General features: G+C 42.1%; 3 protein-coding genes across 12 annotated transcripts in view; all 3 read left to right on the forward strand.

The window, feature by feature from the left end:
- Positions 1-12,930, forward strand: part of LOC6573176 — a 61,856-nt gene extending 48,926 nt beyond the window's left edge. For 2 of the 10 annotated variants that reach the window (XR_006356693.1, XR_006356692.1), the window contains exons 5-6: positions 241-4,268; positions 4,766-4,852. Coding sequence is in view for 8 of the 10 variants with exons in the window: in XM_044007509.1 (XP_043863444.1) it covers positions 241-3,942; positions 4,763-5,091; positions 5,860-6,153; positions 6,221-6,451; positions 7,294-8,622; positions 8,683-8,865; positions 8,938-9,030; positions 9,112-9,229; positions 10,187-10,209 (6,302 nt within the window). In the remaining 2 variants the exon portion in view is untranslated. Of the gene's footprint in view, positions 1-240; positions 4,269-4,762; positions 5,092-5,553; positions 5,692-5,859; positions 6,154-6,220; positions 6,461-7,293; positions 8,623-8,682; positions 8,866-8,937; positions 9,031-9,111; positions 9,230-9,651; positions 10,099-10,186; positions 10,638-12,089 lie in introns of those variants that run through there. The other 8 variants (XM_044007509.1, XM_032727935.2, XM_032727896.2 and 5 more) reach the window with 8 other exon arrangements.
- Positions 12,931-16,009: 3,079 nt separating this feature from the next.
- Positions 16,010-17,084, forward strand: LOC26528736 (kininogen-1). Its single transcript, XM_015166775.2, has 4 exons — positions 16,010-16,118; positions 16,207-16,277; positions 16,342-16,715; positions 16,775-17,084. Exons 1-4 carry the CDS (start codon positions 16,092-16,094, stop codon positions 16,924-16,926), a joined length of 624 nt encoding a protein of 207 aa, XP_015022261.1. The 5' UTR covers positions 16,010-16,091; the 3' UTR covers positions 16,927-17,084.
- A 576-nt stretch (positions 17,085-17,660) lies between these two features.
- On the forward strand, positions 17,661-21,313 carry LOC6573175 (endochitinase). Its single transcript, XM_001999229.4, has 7 exons — positions 17,661-17,774; positions 18,881-19,502; positions 19,571-19,694; positions 19,761-20,252; positions 20,321-20,497; positions 20,573-20,755; positions 21,001-21,313. The coding sequence occupies exons 1-7, from the start codon at positions 17,771-17,773 to the stop codon at positions 21,154-21,156; spliced, it is 1,758 nt and encodes a 585-aa protein (XP_001999265.2). The 5' UTR covers positions 17,661-17,770; the 3' UTR covers positions 21,157-21,313.
- Positions 21,314-22,221: the final 908 nt, after the last annotated feature.

The raw sequence follows: 22,221 nt of genomic DNA on the forward strand, positions 1-22,221 counted from the left end.
TGGGTGCTTGGTGTTTCGTCTACTAAAAGCCGCTGTAAATTTCGCACTAAAACCCAACTCAAAACTCAAAACATGGGCTCCAAACTTAAACACACAAAAAAAAAAAAAAAAAAAAAAAAAAAAAATTTATTAAAAAAAATTTATTTTTATATAACTTTCTTTTCCATTTTTCTGTGTATACGTTTTTTTTTTTTGGTTACTGAAAATTTTTTGTAAATGTTGTAAATGTTTGAAAAAAAGATAAAGAAAGAGAAAATGCACAAAGCGCAACTGGGCCTGGGCTGGATGATAACATAAGTGTGACGGCAGGAAGGTCAACAACAACAACAGCAACAACAACAACATCTAGCACACAAAACACAACAACAACAGCAATGACAACAATAACAATAGCAGAGACAACAACAACAACAGCAGCAACTACACTATCAAATGTTAGCCTTAGCTCAAATTTAAGCAACCCAACAACAATAACAACAACAACAGCAGCAACTGCAACAGCAACAACAACGACAAAGGTTACAGCCAACAGCCAAACTTTTCAGCTCAAGCCCATACTCAAGCTGCACGAGGCCAGCCGCACGCCCATTATCCAGGTGCAGCCCAGCGGCTTGGGGCAGCAGCTGCCACTTCGGCCCAAGCTTAAGCTGCAGCTGCAGCCAACTGAGGCAGCCGAGCAGCCGGTGCCCATTTTGCCCAAAAAGACGGCGCCCAAATCTCCGCAGAATGTCAACTATGTGCCCGTCTATAGCAACAAGCTGGTCAGCAGCAACTACGAGAATGTGGAGTATGCCAAGGCGGTTATCAGTGATGCCGAGGAGACGCCCATGCTGATGCAGTTGAAGCTGTACAAAGAGCAGCAACAGCAACAACAACAACAGCAGCAGCAACAGTCTGAAGAGGATTTAACGCCCACAGCAGAGGCCAAGCCTGGGCTGGGCGAGGCAGCCATAGCTAAAGAGACTGACGAACAGATGGAGAAACAAGAGCAAGAGCAAACACAGCAGCAGCAGGAGAAGGTGGAGGTGGAGCAGCAGCAGGACGATGAAGAAGATGAGAGCACTGCATGTGAAGAGTACACTGATGATGACATCGACGAGGCACTGGCACAGGACGACGATGACGATGATGATGTTGATGCTGATGAGGATGCTGCTGCTGCGCCTGCTGCTGCTATCGATGGGGCGCCGCCAGTCAGCGCGAATGCCAATTTACCGAGTGACAAGGAGCTGCAGCAGCTTTATGTAAATGAGCCGATAACGCCCACGGATCAACAGTTAGACGAGAGCCATTATTTACCCATGACGCCCAAAAAGGTGGAGCTGGGCCAGTCGGGCACCCTCAGTCTGGTGGCGACGCACGAGAGCTACAACGAGGCGGAGGAGGAGAATCATTATGTGGAAATGACCAAAGGCCTTCACGACGACGATAATAGAAGCAACTATGAGATTATGTGCATATCCAGCGCCCTGACGAGCAGCAGCGTCAAGCTGGCCCACACAGAGCCCGTCTACATGGAACTGGCAGGCGTCAAAGCAGCAGAAGCAGGAACAGCAGGAGCTTCAGGAGCAGGAGCAGCAGTCGTAACAGGTGCAACCGCAGCAACAGCTGCTGCTGAGGAGGCACACTGCTCATCCGGTCGCTCCACGCTAAAGAAGAGTAAAAAGAACGGAACGGAAACATTGAAGAAGAAGACCAAAAAACGTCAGGGCAAAGACATGCCGGATATATTGAAGCCGGCCAAGAGCGCGCTGGCCAGTGACAGCTCCGATGCGGATGACGAAAGCAGCAAACAGCAGATGGAGGCCAAGCGACTACGTTCCCGGACGCGTTTCAGCCTGTCGGATACCTTTAGGCCCGCATCATACTACTTGGGCGCTTCCACGCCCCTCAACAACTATGCGGAGAGTTCGGACAGCGAGATATTGCCGCCGCCACCCATACCCGACTCGCCGCCTCCCATGGAGGAGCTGAAGACGGAGGAGATCTTCTCCTCGGAGCACTATGACACGGTGAGGCGGCGCGACAGCAAAGTGCATCTGTCCTATGAGCAGCTGCCCAAGATGCACGCCAGCAACACCTCGCTGAATCTGCCCAAGACAGAGCCGAGCACCACGCTGAAGAGCAGTCGCCTCTCTCTGCCCGATCACTTTGCCAAGGTGCGTGGCACGCCGGAGCAGCAGCAGCGCCGGGCCACGGCCAGGGCAGCCGGCTCGAGCTCGAGCGGCTCTGGCTTGACGCTGCTGCAGCAGCAGCACGCGCGCACCTTGTCGGACTCAAACTACAGCTGCCAGACGGACAAGAGCTCATCGCGCACCTCCTCCGATCTGGAGCTGTTCCGCTGCAAGCTGCAGCAGCGGCCGCCCAGCAACAACTCGCTGCCCAGCGAGAGCGAGTCCGTTGAGTTCCGCCAGCGCTCCGACTCCGAGCTGGAGCGCCAGCGCTCGCGGCGTCCGCTCTCCCAGGAGTCGATCAGTGAGATCGAGTCGATGAGCGAGCACTTTGAGGAGACGCTGAGTAGCCATGAGCTGGACACGTATTTGAGTCACCTGCAGAGCAGCGACCTGCTGCCCTATCAGGCACATGCCACGCCCACGCGACACCTGCTTAACGATGCGAATGCCGCCGCAGGCGCCGACATCCTCACCAATCTGATCAAGCCACCGAAGACGTTTCGCAACGCGGATAGCGATGAGCAGAATTTCTATGGCAACATACACTTTCTCTCCTCCACGGACTCCATACAGCAGCTGGGCAGCATGGGCGTCGAGGGAGCCGTCCGCCTCACCCCCATGCATAGTCGAAACAATAGTAACATCTCCACGCAATCGGCGCCGTATTATTACTCCGAGTTGCCTGCGCCACCGCAGCTGAATAATCAGCGTGAGATTCACGCCCACGGGCTGAACATAGCCCACATACACAATCCCATCGATAGGCTGCAGTTCAATATGGATGCACTGGTGGACAAGGATCAGGCCATCGACAGCAAGAATCTGTACAGCGTGAAGGCGAACGTCGAGAAGCTGAGCTACAGCTGCAATAAGAATCTGATAAAGTTGAATAACGTGCAGCTGGAGTCAGCGGAGCTGGGCAGCGGCGAGGGTAGTGAGAGTCATTCATTAAACCCAATTCATTCATATCTTACAACTACTAAAAACACAAATCTCGCTCGTAAACTGACTGGTGGTAGCCACTTGGAGGCGGAGGAGGAGGAGGCGGAGGCGGAGGGTTCGGTTGGGTTGGGTGCAGCTGAGCAGGGGCTGGACAAGAGACCGACGGCAGCGGCAGGCATAGTGAGCACCACAGTGAATAACGCCAATCAACTCTCAGTTCTAGGTGGCGAGCTGCTCTGGGAGGAGGATGCCCTGTGGCGCGAGAGCCTGCGGCGCGTCTCGCAGCGTCATGCGCGCTCCCTGGACGATCTGGATCGCATAGCAGTGGCTGCGCCCACCTTGCCCATACCGACGCCGGCGCCCATGACCGTGCCCAGCAGCCAGGCGACCAAGACGAAGCTCACGCGTGAGGTGACCTACGTGAACGATTGCCAGAAGCCGCCGCCGCGTCAGCCGCCGGCAGCGTCGCCTCCCTCGTCGCCCTCGCACGACGAACACGATGTCTATGTGCAGCTGCTGGCGAATAGCTCGGGCATGAGCCAGGTCAGCGATACGGATGTCTATGAGGTGCTGCGCGCCGAAACGGGTTCCAATCTGTCGCACAAGTCGCAGGAGCTGGATCGCGAGACCATCCGGCAGTGGGATGCCATGTCGAGTGGCCTCATGAAGAGCAATAACAATGCAGAGCCCACAGCCACAGCGACGGCCACGCCCACGCCCAGAACGCCCGCCTCCAGTGGACCAATGCTGCCCCTGACAAGCAATGTGCGTTCCATCATACAGCAGCTGAATGGGAACAATGATGTCAATGGCAATGCCAATGCCATTGTGAATGCGGCGCAGAGGAACAATTGAGGCATTACGCATACGCAGCGTTAGAAATATGTGACAATTGTTAAATTTGACAAATATTTGCGCAGTTCTTGAGGTTAATTCTTTGCAAGAGGCATAAGCTGTAAATAGAAAAGGGTGTGTGTGAGAGAGAGAGAGGGAGCGTGAGAGATAGAGAGAGTGAGCGTGGAGTAAGCCGCATGAGGCCTGTATTTAATTAAAAATTATTTGTTGCTTGTTTTTGGTTTTCACTTTCGTTTATTGTTATTTGTTATTGTTGTTGTCATTATTGTTGTGTTGTTTTGTTACATTAACAAAATGGTAAGCAATTTTCCTTATATACATATATAAATATACATACATATATACATAGATACATACATGACTTGTTCCTACACTTATGTAATTATTAATGCGCTTGTAAATACTCATATTCATATTCACACTAATTTTTATCACACACACACACACACACTCACTTATATTTGTATACACGCTCGATACAGTATACAGTCGACTTTTTTAGATTCAACCAACAAAAAAACTGTAGCATACTTTTGCGGGCAGTTGAAATTTGTTTTGCAAACAGCTTGATGAACAGCTCTTTAGACGCTTTCACTTCGTAGTGCCCGCCTCTGACAGCTTGTATACCCGCCAACAATGTATTGAGTTGACAGTAGACGAAATACAAAACAAGTTCCGCTGTTTAACTCTGTTTTAATGCTTTCTCTCTAATTATTTCGCGCACGCATAATAATTACATGTCCTGCCACGTCCATAAAATCAGCACCAGAACTAACTCTCCTTTCAATTTGCAGCCTCGATTTCGGTGCGCAACGTAAACAATTTGCCCAAAGGCAATCTAACTGTCAAGCCGGACCCATCGGATGCACTGCAGCTGCAGCAGCAGCCGCACGAATCGGCATTCGCCCACTATGATCCCTACTATGGCAATGCGACGGAGACCAAATACGCCAAGGCCACAGTCCTGACAGATCGCGGTCTGTACGGTCGTTCAGCAGCCATGGCCACATCGACGCCACAACAACAACAGCAACAGCAACAACTGCAGTTTGGCATGCGTCGGGCTGGCAGTCGAGCTGAAATTGATATGCTGGAGCGTGAGACGAGCTCACAGATAAGGGTAAGTGGGGCATAAATATTTGCTAGTTTCTCTTCTTTTTTTTTATTCTACCTAGAGAGAAGCTGGTGCAGCATAACTGCAAACAGTGGCCATGTGCATTCCTGATTGACAGACAGTTCAAGCCATCAGAGCTGCGAAGCATCACAGTTATCACAGTTATTTGCCATAAAAGGGGAAAACAAAACTTATCGTATTTCAATTCATTCCGGCTATTCGATATTGGCTCTTGGTATTTTTTCCCTATGCGAGGGGTTATTCCTGTCCAACTCAACTCAGTGAAATATTTTCATGTGTGATAAATGAGAGCCCAAGGCCTTGAGAGGGCTTTTGCGTATCAAACTTTATTTTTATTAACTGGCGGCAATTCCCGTAAAGTTGCTAGATTATATTTTAGCGAGCTAACTTGCTAGCGGCATATTTATAAATGAATTGATTGATTGATTGATTTGACAAACACTACAGAATCTGGATGTTTCGGCTGGCGATTTACTGAGTCGCACACACGAGGAGCTGGTGCTGCTGCTAATTCAACTGCGACGGCAGAGCAGTCAAACGGCGCGAGCCATCGAGCAGTGCTGCAGCGACATTCACAATGTGCAGGTGGTTAAACAATTGTGAACTTCATTCAAATGGGTGCTGGCTGTTGACTAACTGGTGTTGGCTATTCCTGTGACTAAAATTCTAACTTTAACTGTTAACTGTTAATTCTTAACTGTTAAAACTCTGTCCATTTGAGCTTTACTCATTATCAATTGCAACTCTCCACAGAATCGGCTGCGCGGCGCCGAGGGACTTACCCGTGCGGAGAGCATACAGCGCTTGGACTACTTGAAGCAGCATTTGCTGGACCTGGAGCGGCAGTATGAGAAGAGTAAGCCGCTGGTCAATCTGGTGGACAATATGGTCAAGCTGGGCTCGTTGTATCGCAACGATGCCAATGGCCGTGCTCAGCCGGCGACCATGGATCGGCTGGAGTTCAATCAGCGCATGCAGGAGCGTCAGATGCTGCAGGAGGAGCAGAAGCAATGGGATCGACTCAGTCCCAATCAGACAGAGCTGCAGGTAATGCAAAACCTGAATGTTCCAAATATCAAATACATATTATATTTATGCTTCGCCTCCTTCTCAGGCCAAGGTGCGAGAGCTCTATCAGTTGGATCAGCTGCTGCAGGAGGAGTCGGGCGTATTGCAGAGCCTGCAGCGTGACAAGGAGGATTTGGAGCGCGCCTTGGGCGGACTACGGGCACGCATACACGACAACAATGCCACGCCCATGGCCCTGGAGGCGGCCAAGAAGCAGCAGCATATACTGGAGCGCGAGCTATCGCGTGTGCATCAACTGCTCGCCGAGAACTCTAAGGTAGCCCAGGTGCCTAGTAGAAGTTTTTTGCATTATATGTGTCAGACATATGTATGTGAATATATATGTATATATGTCTAGTTTTCGTCTGCTTCAGCTTCGCATGTCGCTTATGTAACTAATGAGAACTCATTCAACCAAAAAACATATAAATATTTAACTAACTGCTTTGTGTCGATTGGCATAAGGGCTAAATCGATATCCGTTACAAATTTCTATAGATGGAGTTAAGCAAAATATTTATTAAATAACTGAAATAATCATAAATTTCGAATTTCATTGTAATTCATTGAAGTCGACTGAGAATTTAATGAATTTTTGGGAAGATTGATTAATGATTCACTTTAATTTTAAGAGTGATGATTAATTTAAGTTTCGATCCAGAGCTAATTATATATTTTCTGCTGTCCCATAATTTCACAGATATATATTTTTATACAAAAATAGTTCATTAATGAGAGATGAAGAGTTCTTGTATTATTTTTAGAAATTCAGTAACTAAACAAAAGCTGCAAAAATATTGAAAAAAACAATTATTTAAATTAAAATATTTTAAATTTGATCAAATTTCGTAGTAGTAGCAGAATAGAAATAAAAATTGGAAAAAATGCAGCTGAAAAGTAAGAAAAATTATGAAAATTGTAGATGAAATTCCTTCCTGGCTTTATCCGTTTGTTATATATAAATAAAAACATACAAATTAGTGTCCCCTAGGGCCTAGGCATAGCCCATGATGCAAAAAACTTCTACGTTTCGCCTATCAATTTAAACTGCTGCATGTGCCATAGACTGAATCAAAGAACTTTAAACTAAACATTCATCATATCATTTATGGCCTACAGAAACTGGAGCAGACTGTGGCGGGCAATGCTCGCCTGGAGCAGGAGCTGCTCACATTACGCCAGAAGGTGCAGTCGACGCGCAGCAACGGCGCCAACAGCGATGCCAGTCAGCTGAATGGCAACCAGACGGCAGCAGTGCTGCAGTCGGAGCTGGAGCGGGTGCAATCTCTGGTGGGGGATATGCAGCGGCAGCGGCATGAGCTGAGCTCGGCCGTGCGACAGTTGACGGAGAACTCGACGCGTTTGTATCAGGAAATCGGCAACAAGGAATTGAGTCCGACGAACGGAACGGGCACCTCGAACGGCAGCCTGAAGAAGCGCAGCAATTCGAGCAGCTGGACGGAAACCGATTTGGATGCCAACATGCTGCACAATGGCAGTCAGCAGCATCTGAATGACTCCACGCTGAATCTGTCGACGCCGCTCTACGTGGACACCAATAGCAGCGCCAAGTTGGGCGACTACAATCGCTATAATGGCAGCAGCGATGCTCTGGAGTTGAGCGGCGTTGATAGCGATGGTTTCCTGGACAGCAATCCCTTTGCCAATCTGAGCAATCTGGAGAAGCAGGAGATCAAAACGGTGCGCATTGTCAAGCGGGAGTCGGAGCGGCGACATCGCGACCGCAGCGAGCGTGGCCTGAGCAATTCCACACAGAATCTCGACCAGGTGCTGGAGGAGGAGCAATACGCCCAGCAGCTGCAGCAGCAGCAGTATGCTCAGAGCCTGGAGGAGCAGATGAGCAATGGCCATCACAGCCGGTCCAAGTCTTTGCCACGCAGCTACAACGAGCCGCCAAAGCCCAGGCACAGTCGCCACATGAATGGCAAGCAGAACGGACACCACTTCAACGGCGGCGGCTCCGACTATGATCGCAATAGCAACTACGAGCACGAGGCACCGCCGCCGCCAGCGCCCCAGAGCAATGGCCACCACCACCATCATCAGCAGCAGCAGCAGCGCGAGCATCTGAATCCTTTGGCCAACGCATACTTTGCCAAGCAACTGCAGCAGCAGACCCATCCCAGTCGGGACAGCGCACGCGTGGCGCTGCGCACCAAGACCGAGTCGCTGCAGAGTCTCAACAAGAGCCTAACAGACATTAGCCCAGAGCCGGTGTTCCAGAGTGTGGCCGCTCGCCAGATCATCAACGAAATGTCCGCTGGCTCCGCCTCCGAGGATACAGAGAAGATTGTGGAGCGCGTGCCACCGCCACACAAACATCGACGCGCTGTGCCGCGCGAGAAGCGACGACACTACACGGCGCCCAATAATGTCAACCAGAAGGCCATGGAGAAGGTGCAGGCCGAGAACGATATGAATCGCAATGTGAGTCGTCACTGAGTCCGTAGTCTCTGCCATACTTAGATAACTCATTTTACCTTGCAGAACACCAACTGGCGCGCACGTGATGATCTCGACATGGAGGTGGCGTTGCGTCCACGCATGAATGCGCCCGATGTGGTGCGCTCAGCTCTGGGACAGGGCGAGAAGATCTCCGAGAATACCATAGACAATTTGCTGCTGGCGCCCAATAAGATAGTCATACCCGAGCGTTACATACCAGAAACAGTGAGTGGAGCTCAACAGATCTTAGAGAGTATCATAATAAATATAACTTTCCCTTTCTTTCTCTCTCTTTAGACGCCCGAACTGTCGCCTGAGGAGAAGAAGCGTCGCCAGGAGAAGGTCGAGTCCATTAAAAAGATGCTCGCTGAAGCGCCCATTAGCAGCAATGTAAGCAGACTTTATATATAAATATATTTACTGATTTACTAATTTAATAATAAATTGTGATCCCTTGTTTCCCCCCTCCAGGAGAGCGAAACGCTGCCTGCCAGCAAGATCAATGCGGAGAAGAAGCAGCGCGAGCATTTGCTGCAGCTTAATCAAATTTTGGCCCAGCAAGTCATGCAAGTCAGCAAAATTGTTGCCGGTACGTAAATGTAAAGCCGAATGCATAGCATTAGTACTATATGTTTTATCATAAGATAAGGAACATCAGAGTTGAATTTGTTTCGATGTCCGCGGAACATCCTTAAAAGTTTTACATTGCTTGCGAGTTGAGTTTATGTTCCATGTTTATGTTTTCCCTTTCTACTAATAAGCAATCCGCTCCAAATCGTTTTTTGTTCACATTCCAAGCCACTCACATATAAATATAAATATGTACATCTCTACGTCTTATATATGTTTCTATATGTATTATTGTATATGTATTTAAGCGTTGATTCAGTGTGTTTCTATATCATAACAGCGCTGAATCACAAGACTGTGTTTACCCCATTCAAAACTGTCTCTATGCTCTTCTAATCTAACTATATATATATTCTCTCTCAACTTTTTCTAATTTTCTAGACGATTAATAAATACGTATCATATGCATATAACATGTATAAGCTGTTACGCCTCTCTCCTTTCAATATCCAATTCCATCACTCTCATCTCATTGCGAGCTCATCGAAAGGCGTACGACATTCATATTAATATCCACTCACAGACACTTCAAGAACACACCATACATATACTCGTCCACAGTCACAAATGATCATACTCCCAGACATATGAAACAAGCCCCACATAAACCAATCATGCATATAGCACCTGTCTTAACTGTATCTTTAAGAATAATATCAATAAACAAATCGTTTGAATTCTATGAATTTTCATATATATTGCGTATACGCCGCGTTCAACAGTTCATGTTAAATACTTTACAGTTCATGTTAAATAACATTTTAATTTGACTTAAATACAAAAATTTGAATGTAAAGCTGTTAAACAAATTTATATATAAATTATTTTTGTGTTTAAAATATTTATGAACATAATTTACCTTTAATTTAATTTTTATTTTTAATTTAATTTTTTTTATTTTTTGCATATTTTTTAGGCAATCCCACTAGTCACAACTAACTCCATTTAATAGCCTGTCGTGTTGTTTATGTTTTTGTTTTACCAATTGTATACATTTTTTTGTGTTATTTGTTTGAGTTGAAAGAAAATGACGAAAGAAATGGGCCAAATATGTGATGTAATTCGACTTACATATGCATATGCTACACTTATACTATATACAATAAGAGCAACAGCAACAACAACAACCACAACAACTACATTACATATAACCACAACCACAACAACAACAGCACAGCAAGAATTCACGCGACGTTGAGATTATCGCATGCTAAGCTCACTAAAAACAAAAAACAAAAAAATCAGTTCAAAGCAATCACAAAATACTAAACGACAAAAACAACAACAACTAAGCCATTGCAACAACAACAACAAGTACAATCAGCAACAACAACAAGCACAACAGTTAAACAAATGCGTAAGTCAAGGTTTGTACACATGTTTTATTTAATAATTTAATCATGCATTAATCTTATAAATATAATAATATATATGCAAATATATATAGCTGTATATTTTTATTATACTCAGTTTTATTTGGAAATCTTAGTTATTAGCTTTGAATTGGCCTTACTAATCAGCACGCACGCGCTTGTAATATAAGAAGCATCAAAACATATACATATATGTATAAAATCATATATGGAAAAAATACGAACACCTTTATTAAAAGACGTAAACACACTCAAACACACACACACATACCTAGACACGTGCATACATACACACACATACACAAGAGCAAACAATTATAGAGTCCGTAGAGAAACACCAAAAGGCACTTTAGAAATTGTATGAAAGCAATAACAAATTAAAACACAACACAGTGCAAATCTATTCGAAGTTTAAGGCATGGGAATAGAGGAGAACAGGACTTAAGTGAAAGATGAAATCAAGAGATGTCTAAATAAAATCGAGCAAAGTTTGAGTTGCCTCTTGAGAAGTGAGTGAATATTCACAGATGCTGAACAAATGTGAGTCAGACATCGTAGTATATAAAGAAGTGAAGATGATAACGTAATGCCTTCAAGGTCAGCTTTCCGATTATTATCTGGCTGATTGTTATTGATCCTGATTAATTGTTGCTTATGCAACCCAGTCAGCCTGAACTTACCTATATTTCTTTTTTTTTTTTTTAACTTATTCTTGGTTTCAATAACAATTTAAATATGAAATATATACTGTGCTCATGAAAATACAAAATATAAACTAAATAAAATTCTAATCCTTAAAAAAAATAAAAATAAATAAAAAAAAAAAAGAATACCAACTGTTAAGAATAAATTGTAAGGAAAAGCTCTCAATGAAAAATTAGTAACAGATTCACTGATCGCTGAAAAATGTGTCGAAAATTTTCATGCCGCGATAAGTCAAACGTAATTGTCAAATAGTTATTTAAAATGAGTTTCTGAACAGCCGTCAAACAAATAGTAGCAATAGCTTTTTATTAATCTCTTTGAGGAAGCTCATTATAAATATTCCAAGCTTAGCTAAGTTCAAAGATAATTTAACCAAATTTGTGCACTTGCAAAAATTGCGTAAAATATTTGAGAATACAAAAACACAAGCTAATCAGTCGAACAAAGCTCAAGAGACGAGTAAGTATACGCTCAATACAAACAAAGCACTGCCACAACAACAACAATAAATGCAACATTAATAAGAGAACTTGCCAACAACAGCAACAACAATAACAACAACAGCAACACATATACTCTAAACAAACAAGACATATATATTATTAACCCATTTATGAACAAAAGTTTTCTACGGACATTTTTCCGTCCAACTTTTTTCAGCACGCTTGGGAAGGTTTTTTGGCTTCGAGCTTCAATGTAATTCAATTTTCTATAAATATATTATATATTATCTCTTCACAGAGAAAGCCATGTCGAAGTCGGCCAATGGACAAGGCGGCCAGCCAGGCAGCGATGAGGAGCGCCGCTCGGAGTCGCCAAGTGAACCACTGCCGTTATATCAGCAGCGCGACAACTTTTACAGTTAAGCGCAACAAGCACAACAAAAAGAGGCGATTCTGATTCTATATAGTATACGATAGATCTACATATGTGTCTATCTATATATATAAAAATAAATAAGCACAATAACAGCTGCATTTATCTTCAACCAACAAAATCAAACTAGAAACTTTGCTAAAAAAAAAAAAAAACAAAATTTAAATCGAAATCGTATCAATTCTTGATTGACTGAACAACCAATTTTAAAGATATCAAAAAATGATGATGCTGAAAAAAACGAAAAAAATTTAAGAAATATTAAAGAAAATTCCATATGAACGATAAATATAAATTTAACGAATTTTTAGGCAAAATGTTTATGCTTACTCACACTCTATTATACATATATACATGAATATATATACATATATATACTACATAAAGATGCAACATATCATTAAGCGTGTTATTAATCAATATAAACGATGGCAATTACATCAAATGTTAAAGCAACGTTCTCTATATAAAACAAAAACAAATTACATACATATATAGTACAGTTTATTGACTGTTGTCGCTTAGCATAGTCCAGCCATATCCGGTCTACAACGCGTCAATACTTTTGTTGTATAGTGTAAACACGTACACGTTCCTGTGCGGGCTCCTACAAATATATAATATATATATATATATACGTATGTATAAATATATCGAAAGTATAAAGCACAGCTATGGCATGTGTTTGGTAACTAAAAACAATAACTTTAAAGACTTTTACAACAGACTTTTTGTGAAGAGTAGCGCATTTTAAACCAAAATCTCCCAAACAACAACAGCAAAAAGAACAACAATAACAAAAAAACAACAGCAACAATTTTGAAGCCAATTATTGCATTTGATAAAACTTTTTAAGATCGCAACCAAAATCAAAAGCAGACAACAACAAAAGGCACCAAATGATAGTTAGATATCCATATCTGTACTATAAATACTTATATAGATATATATATCTAAAATATATACATATATACATCATCAGAAAGCAGCTCAAATAACGGCGCACTTTTAAAGCATTTCACAACTTGGCAATATTTCAAATGTACCTATCACAAACACTATATGGAAACATAAAATATAATATACATATATATTATATGAAAAGACATGCACATATTAGTTAAAAATTAATCAAGCGTTTGCATTGCATCAATAAATAATGAAATTCATAAATAAGAAAAGAATCATATGAGTAAACAATTATTTAAATGTAGGTCAATTACCCAGGCAATTATATGAAAAGAAACTATTGAATGTATTTAAAAAACTAAAAAAGAAAAGTCAAAAAGTCAATGATAAAATATTATAAAATGCAATTTCGATGTTAATGTCTGCATAACTTTTAAAGTTATTAAAAAAGAGCTGAGAAGAGTGGGAAAATGTGGAAGATATATCATATGCTACACCAATAAATAAAATTATATATGCATATAGTAAACACACAACGATAAATTGTTAAATATATATTTAAAAATCATATATAAATAGAGAGATTGAATTATTCAAAAAATATACATAAATAAAATAATGCAAATTGTACAAAAAAAAAAAAAAAAGAAAAAAAATAATATTTTACGTTCATAATTTAATATTGTTAAAAGTTTTAAGTTTTATTTAATGCTAAGTTCTTTAGTTTATTAATTTGCGCCAATTTTTTGATATTGATTCAATAATTTTAATTATATTTTTATTAAATATATATATATTTCGTAATAAATAAACTTAAATGATTTGTACATTTCGCGGTGCTATATGTAAATGTAAACCCTTGTTTTGACCTTAGTGCGAGCCAAGTCAATTGCTATGCTAGTTCTGGCTTATACACGCATACATAAATACATACACATATATATATTCGACTATGTATTGCACGCATATTCCACAGAATAAGAAAAAAAAAACACTCACACTAAATATTTATTGCATTAATATACATATACATATAAATATACATATAAATATACATATACACCATGTATGACATAATATGACAAATGTTTAAACGAAAATGAAAATATACAAAAAGAGAAAAATAAAAAAATATGAAGAAAACTGCGAAAAGACGAGATAAATGTTATCAATAAAGAAATATAGTTGACAATTCAAATCCCGCCCAGCATTTCAATTATTTATTTAGTTATTGTGTCCAGTTAAAGCCGAAGGTTACGGAACAGGAAGAGTCCCAGCTCAATGGCTGGGCTGCCGGCTAAATGGGAATTTTGCGTCAATTGTCCGCGACACTTTCAAGATCAATGTGGACTCTATTAAAAATAGAGACGCACGAACGATGACAAACGCAGAGCCCGGCATGAATCACAATGAAACACACACAAAAGGCTGATCTACTCAGTGCCGATAATAACAACAAGACAACAAACAAGCGGACAAGCCCATAAAGCAACATTTGGATGTGATTCGTGAACGACTGATCGACTAGCAATATACCCTTTATGCGATTCTGAAGCAGGTTTCAAGTAAAATATGTAAAGTAAAATAGATAAAGCTGAAAATGGTTTATGAGCGAATGATGGACTTAAATATTAGTAACAGGCTGACAAATAATACTTTCAGTTACGTATAGATAGGATGAAAAACTGACAGACTATTGTATACCCTGCCTGAGTCTGGGAAGTAGCCAACGAGCTAATTATGTAAATTAGATTGTTAGCCATGCATATGACTTATCAAACAGCGTATTGGAATTATGCATGAGCCAATGATCGACTGATATATACCCCGCAAATGTATTTGAAATAGCCTAGTACTATATAATCTTACATTTGATATGCATAAATACTGACAGTCCATTGAGCGATATGTGAAACTGTTCAATGAAGGAGTGACCGACTAAAATATACCCTGTATGTCTATCTAAAAGAGCATACAATTTAAGTATTTACGAAATATGTCAACCGACGTATATGAGTTGAATGTAATAGACTAATGTATACCCTGTATAAACTATATGAAGGTAATATAAGTGGAAAGTGTCAAACATCTTCGGCCTACAGGGTATATAATCAGAGCAGAATGCGAATAAAGCACAACACTTTCAGCATGACAAACAGAGGCTACACACACACATACCACATTACGCATAAAGTGGCGCGTGTGTGTGAGTGTGGGCGTATAGGCAAATTGGTTTTGGATGACAGGTGGCGCTGCCAAAAGCTTGAGGGACTGGTGGAAGCGGTGGTGGGGGAGGGACACGTTAAGCTGCCTGCGAAATGTAGAGCATTCGATAACTTTCTAAAAGCAAACGAATAAGCTGCGTTATCAAATTCTTACATCCGATTAGCATAAACGTGATCATGGAACAGATGCCATTCAATGCGAGCCCATTAAAAAATAATTAATAAATAAAAAATAAAAAACAAAAGAAGCAAAAAGTAAGTTAGGAATAGAATAATTTTTCGATATATTATAGAGCAAGCAGCTCGCACGTAGGCCAATAATCAAGCGAACTCGTTGTATACCGAGAGCGATTAGAGTGGACCAAAAGCGCTGTTAATTATCACACATTTAATGAGTAGCGTAGGGCATATATGGACCGACAATCAAGATATGTATATAAAGAGTGGCTAGTACATATATTTCGAGAAACCTGAAACAATATCAAACCTGATTGGCCTATAGTTGTTATGTTCGATATTGTTGTTGCTTTTATTGCTGATGATGCGCATTAAAAAAGCTCAAAACTCTCAGTGAACGCAACTCAAATAGCAAGATACATATGAATACACACCGATATACATATATTAAGCACAGGCAAAAAACCCATTGTCGACTCATTAACAGTGCGGAATTAACTGAGTCGACAGTTGGCATCGTCTGCTTAAGAAGCGCAGTTCTGCTCCGACATAGACAATGTCTCTCCTAGGCTCCGTCACATGCGTAAGTTCAGCGTTTCATTATAGAGTCGTCGCAGTTGTGACATTTCTCAAATCTCAAATCTTCATCTCCGTCTGCATATTTTACACAGTTGATGCTGCTGGCTGTCTGGAGCCTGCAGCAAGTGCAGCTCGTGCAGGCAGCTCCGGGCATCGAGAATGCGTATGTATATATGTCTGGTTGAAAGTCTTGGCTGACCAATCTGAATGTTTTTTTCCACTCGTAGCGCCTATATAAATCAGGATTTATGGGCGGAGGAATCAGCGCCTGCAGAAGCAGCAGCAGCAGTAAAACGTCCAAGACGCTACGATGTGGATGGATTGGTTCACTGCGGCAGGCATGGCAAACATTGGCCTGGACATGGATTCGGTCAGGGATTTGATCATGGACATGAACCGGGCTATGGTTTTGGTTATTGGAGTGGCTTCGGATTCGGATATGGTCATGGTTATGGTCGTGGGCGTGGATATGGTCATGGTTATGGACATGGGTATGGACCCGGTCACGGTCCCAGCTTTGGCTTTGGATTTACTGGCTATGGTAACGACGATAATCATCAGGGCGAGCCGCAGTATAAAGTTCCTTTAGCGCCTTTCAATGGTGAGTCCAAGTGCATGACATTGAGAATTTGTAATATCATCTTATTTATGCGCCTATAGAAAACCAGCAAGAATCCGCAGAGCTCACCTCAAGCACAAGCAGCTTAGCACCGCCAACGAGCAGACAGACAACAGCGGCGCCTGCAACCACAGCAGCCACAACCACTGAGGATTTCACTTTGGCCATTGACTTACGCAGTGGACTTAGCTAAGTGTATGCACTCGGAGAAATAATTGGATATAACTGGAATCGAATTTGTATTCTGTTAAGTATCATCATGTGAAAAAAAAAAACTAGAATTAACTAAAAAAAATACTTCTGAGAAGAATTTGCATACTTCAAATAAACTATATAATGTTATTCAATTAATTTTTAAATTGTAAGAATTTTCGTAGACCAAAATATGTTGATTCTATTTGTAAGCTGTATACAAATCTCCCCTATTTCTCCAAGTGCATTTAAAGGAATATCATTTCTGTCAACTTATCAGCGCATGAACGCTGGGCCAATGAACTCCTATTCCATTTGCCTTACGCACTTTCATGGCAGGATGAGCAGCGGAAGTGTTATCCGAAACGAGTTTATCCATTTATCCATTTGTTATTCTAGAGCATAAACAATTCCGCCTCAATCAGATCACATCGCATAAAAAGCGTGTGCAAAACAAAACAGAACAAAACAAAACATAAAACAAATGGAAAGAAAGTCGAGAGATCGCGAATTGAGCACAGCTTCAGACAACAGTCGAAATCCAAACCGAAATCCATAAGCAAAACAGCCCACAAATCTCTGCCTCTCACGCACTTTGGCCAGGAACAAAGAGGCTCGTTCGCTCCGAGAACCGGACCAGAACGTCAACGCCAGCGCCAGCGCCGACGCCACAATCTACAATCCAGAAGCCACCTATAAAAGCACCGCTCGAGCCGACTTTGACTGTCATTTGATGCCAAACGAGCGCCGCATCAAGTCTTCGTCGTCGTCGTCTTCGTATATCCCCGTTCCAGTTCGTATAATCGTATAATCGAGTATTACTACCGAGTTTTTAGCATTAAAAAATGGGTAAGGCTCGCTCTGCATACTAAGTGATACAATATATATTTATACATACATAGGGGTATATACATTCTTATATATATTCTTCACATATTCGGTGAATGAACTCGCATATATTTCGTCGCAAGTCTCGGATCATGTGCAGCATTATGGTCACATAGCCTTAGCACGCCCAAAAACTCGCATGCATCCAGTGCTTTCGTCATGTACGGGCCGTTATTTATGCATGCACGTCGCGTGTATCTTGAAAAACAAGTCGTAACATCGTTACTACCATTTCGGAGAATGTGCTCGACTCGCTATTAAATATCAAAATATCATATTAAGTGGCTAAACGATCCCTTGTCGCAGGGTGCTCGAAGATCGCATATATTCATTTCGATGAGCTCGGACGAAAGAAAGCACCGAAAACAGATGCAAAACTAAACAAATTTATTCTTATTGGGTGAACTATTTTTAGCTAATTGAGCTGTTCATTCTATTTATACTTCTGCATCTGGGTGTTATTATTTCGCCAGTCAATTTGCTATTCATTCACTTAGACTGCAGACTGTAGACTAGATTAGATTATATAGTTACTCCGAGCGTCAGCCTTCAATAAAATTGGGTTCTACATAATTTCAGCAAATATTAAAATTTTTAATATAAAAATGATGAAGGCAGAAAAATTCGATATATACTGTATACATACGTACATATATCTTTCCTGAAGGCGTGTCGAAGAGTTTCTATATATGTATGTGTGTGGCTTATAATAAATGTTTTTGGTCTGCATAGTAAACGCTTCGACACACCTCCTTGAATGAGGTCAAAATTTAGGTATTTCAAGAAGGCATATTAATTTAATAAATGTTTTTTTTTTTTTGCTTGCTTTTGCTTGTATTTTACAACTGTTATATATAATAATATATATAATATATAATAATATATTATATATAATAATATATAATAAATTATATAAAATATAATATAAAATTTAAATAATAATTTAAAATTATATTCATCTCTAAGAAACGTAATCCGAACCTTATTTAACTCAATTGTTTCTCTCTATAATTAAAATATTTTTCCCTCATCCAATATTCAATTCGATTGCTTTATTTTGCTGGCAGTGCAACATCATCTCATGTTGCTGCTGCTGCTCCTGCTGGGCGTGCCGAGCCTCATCCTGGCCAGCGAACAGCCAGCGCGCATTGTCTGCTACTTCAGCAACTGGGCCGTCTATCGTCCAGGCATTGGACGTTACGGGCTGGAGGATGTGCCAGCGGATCTGTGCACGCATCTGGTGTACTCCTTCATTGGCGTGAATGATGAGAATTGGGAGGTGCTGGTCATAGATCCCGAGCTGGATGTGGAGCAAGAGGGCTTCCGCAAGTTCACGCAGCTGCGGCAGACGCATCCAAAGCTCAAGCTCCAGATAGCGGTGGGTGGCTGGGCGGAGGGCGGTGCCAAGTATTCACGAATGGCAGCGGTTCGCGAGAAACGCCAGAGTTTTATACGCAGCGTGGTGCAATTCATGAAAGAGTATGACTTTGATGGCTTCGACCTGGACTGGGAGTATCCGGGCGCCACGGATCGCGGAGGCAGCTACGGAGACAAGGACAAGTTCTTGTACTTTGTGCAGGAGCTGCGACGCGCCTTCGATCGCGAGGGTCGTGGCTGGGAGATCACCATGGCGGTGCCGGTGGCCAAGTTCCGGCTGCAAGAAGGCTACCATGTGCCCGAGCTGTGCGAGTAAGTGGCTGACTGTAGCCAACTGAGATAGTCTATCTAATCTCTGTTGCATTTTGAATCTCCTATAGACTCCTGGATGCCATACATGCCATGACCTATGACCTGCGCGGCAATTGGGCCGGCTTCGCGGATGTGCATAGTCCGCTGTACAAGCGCAAGCATGATCAATACGCCTACGAGCGACTCAATGTGGTAGGTGGGAGGGGAATAGAGCGAGAGAGAGAGAGAGAGATGAGTTAATGAGCATTCCCTTTGTAGAATGACGGCCTGGCCTTGTGGGAGGAGATGGGCTGTCCGGCCAACAAACTGGTGGTGGGCGTGCCTTTCTACGGACGCACCTTTACGTTGAGCAACTCGAACAAGAACTACAACATGGGCACCTACATCAACAAGGAGGCGGGCGGCGGTGCTCCAGGGCCCTACACGAATGCGAGCGGTTTCCTGGCCTACTACGAAATCTGCACAGAGGTCATGGACAAGTCGAAGGGCTGGACCGTGGAGTGGGACGATGTGGGCATGGTGCCCTACACCTACAAGGACACCCAGTGGGTGGGCTACGAGAACGAGGCCTCGGTGCAGATCAAAATGGACTTCATCAAGGCCAAGGGCTACGCGGGCGCCATGACTTGGGCCATTGACATGGACGACTTCCATGGGCTCTGCGGCCCTAAGAATGGTCTAATGCAAATACTCTACAACAACATGCGGCACTACACAGTGCCGGAGCCGACGCGCGAGACGACGCCACGGGTAAGTGGGCCAGCTGCCAAGTGTGCGACAGCAGCACAGTGAAAGCTAATGAGCAATTTGCTTTGCAGCCCGAATGGGCCAAGCCACCCGCCACACCACCCAATCCGGACGAGGCGCAGCTGCAGCCGATGGCCACGACGACGCGTAAACCGAAACCGAAGCCAAAACCAACGTCAACGCCAGTCAGCCCAACGTCAGCACCGGTGCCAGCTGTGAGCAGCACCACCAAGAAACCCACCACAAAGGTGCCTATATAGAAGACTACAGACCACTATTTATATTTACGAATTTCATTAACATTCTCTTTTTTTTTTTTTTAGAAACCCAAGAAGCCCAAGAAAACAACCACAACGACCACCACAACCACAACCGCTGCGCCCAGCTCTACGGAAGAACCCGAGGAGATCGTCGATCCCGAAAGAGAAGAGAACGGCGTTGCCTTCGATGCCAGCGAAATTGACTGCACCAACCGAGACTTTGTGCCGCATCCCAACTGCCGAAAGGTAAAGATTTGAGTTAAGGATTTAGGGAATGTCGGGGTAGCTTGAAATGACAGATTGGTAGTATAAGGAAGGAGTAACAGAATATGCTGTGAATTGAAATTTATAAAGACACTTTAACTGGACAATGCAGTTTGCATTGAAGAAGACCTAGAAGATCAAATATAAATTCCTAGTTATTCATAAGCCTAAAATATTTACTTACTACATACATATGTATACCTAAATATTTCCTCTCTTCCATCTAGTACTTCCGCTGCGTGCATGGCAAGCCTGTGGAATTTGAGTGTAAAGAGGGCACAGCTTTCCATACAGTGCTCAACGTTTGTGATTGGATCGAGAATAGCGATCGGTACTACTGCACTCGCATCAAGAACAAAGATCATGGAAATGAGGCACACTAGTGCGGCAGCTTGGAGGGATTTTCTTTACAAATCTGAAACTATTTAAAAACTATTTATTATGTTAGCTGAGGTAAATATTTTTAGCGCTCAGTGAGAGTGAGCAATAGATCTTAGGTCTTTTGAGTATTTATAATAAAATAGCCTTCATACATTGAAATGATAAATTGTATTACTTTTGCCCAGACGAAAGCAATAAAAATTGAATATAACATAAAATTTGCATTAAATGAGCCAGAAACCATTATATACATACATATATAGTCCAGATTAAAAGTAAGAAACAATATATATATGAATAAAATATCATTATATTATAAATAAAACAAGATCGTTTGCTGGTAAAAAAAAGGTATGATAACATTGGGCTGCACTTAATTATATAATCTGCCGTTCGATGTCATAGCTCTATAAAAATAAAATTATGGGAGACTTTAAAGCATTTTGCAGTTGTCTGAATCGATGCGTCGCCTTGGAACCGATCCACACATCCAACAGCTGTTCGTGCAATCAAGCATATTAATGAACGGTGATAAATGCTACAAGAAATTTAATTTTCATATTTTACAACTAAATTCCCACGGTGTAGCGCGAGAGCGGCCAATGGGAGAGCAAGATAGACAGAGACTGCACAATATTTAATCATTTGTGACAAGAAATAAATCGCAGCGCTCTAAATAGCGGATAATACATGAAATTTATATGGGTGAATGTGCCAGCTTTCACTCTACATACTATACAAATATATATTCTCTATTGTTCTCTACTGTTCTTTCTTGCTCTTGAGCTTTGAGTAATCTTTTTCAAAATAAGCAAATCCTTGTCTATAAATAAATATTATTCCAAAATTGAGAATTCTATGTGTGTTAAGGACATTATAAATAGAAAATGGAAAAGAAATTCTCTAAATATAGGAAATTTCGTTTAATTATAATATGATATCGAGGGATAATTTAAGTAGTTTTCACCAGAGTACATTTACTTATAATTTAAATATCTTTTTTTTATTGCTTCATCAGCACTTCGACTGAGACAATTTAATTTCTTTCTGTCTTCTACTCTCCTCTC

Source organism: Drosophila mojavensis, unplaced genomic scaffold (assembly GCF_018153725.1).
Source record: "Drosophila mojavensis isolate 15081-1352.22 unplaced genomic scaffold, ASM1815372v1 contig_16, whole genome shotgun sequence".
In the NCBI taxonomy this organism is placed as follows: domain Eukaryota; kingdom Metazoa; phylum Arthropoda; class Insecta; order Diptera; family Drosophilidae; genus Drosophila; species Drosophila mojavensis.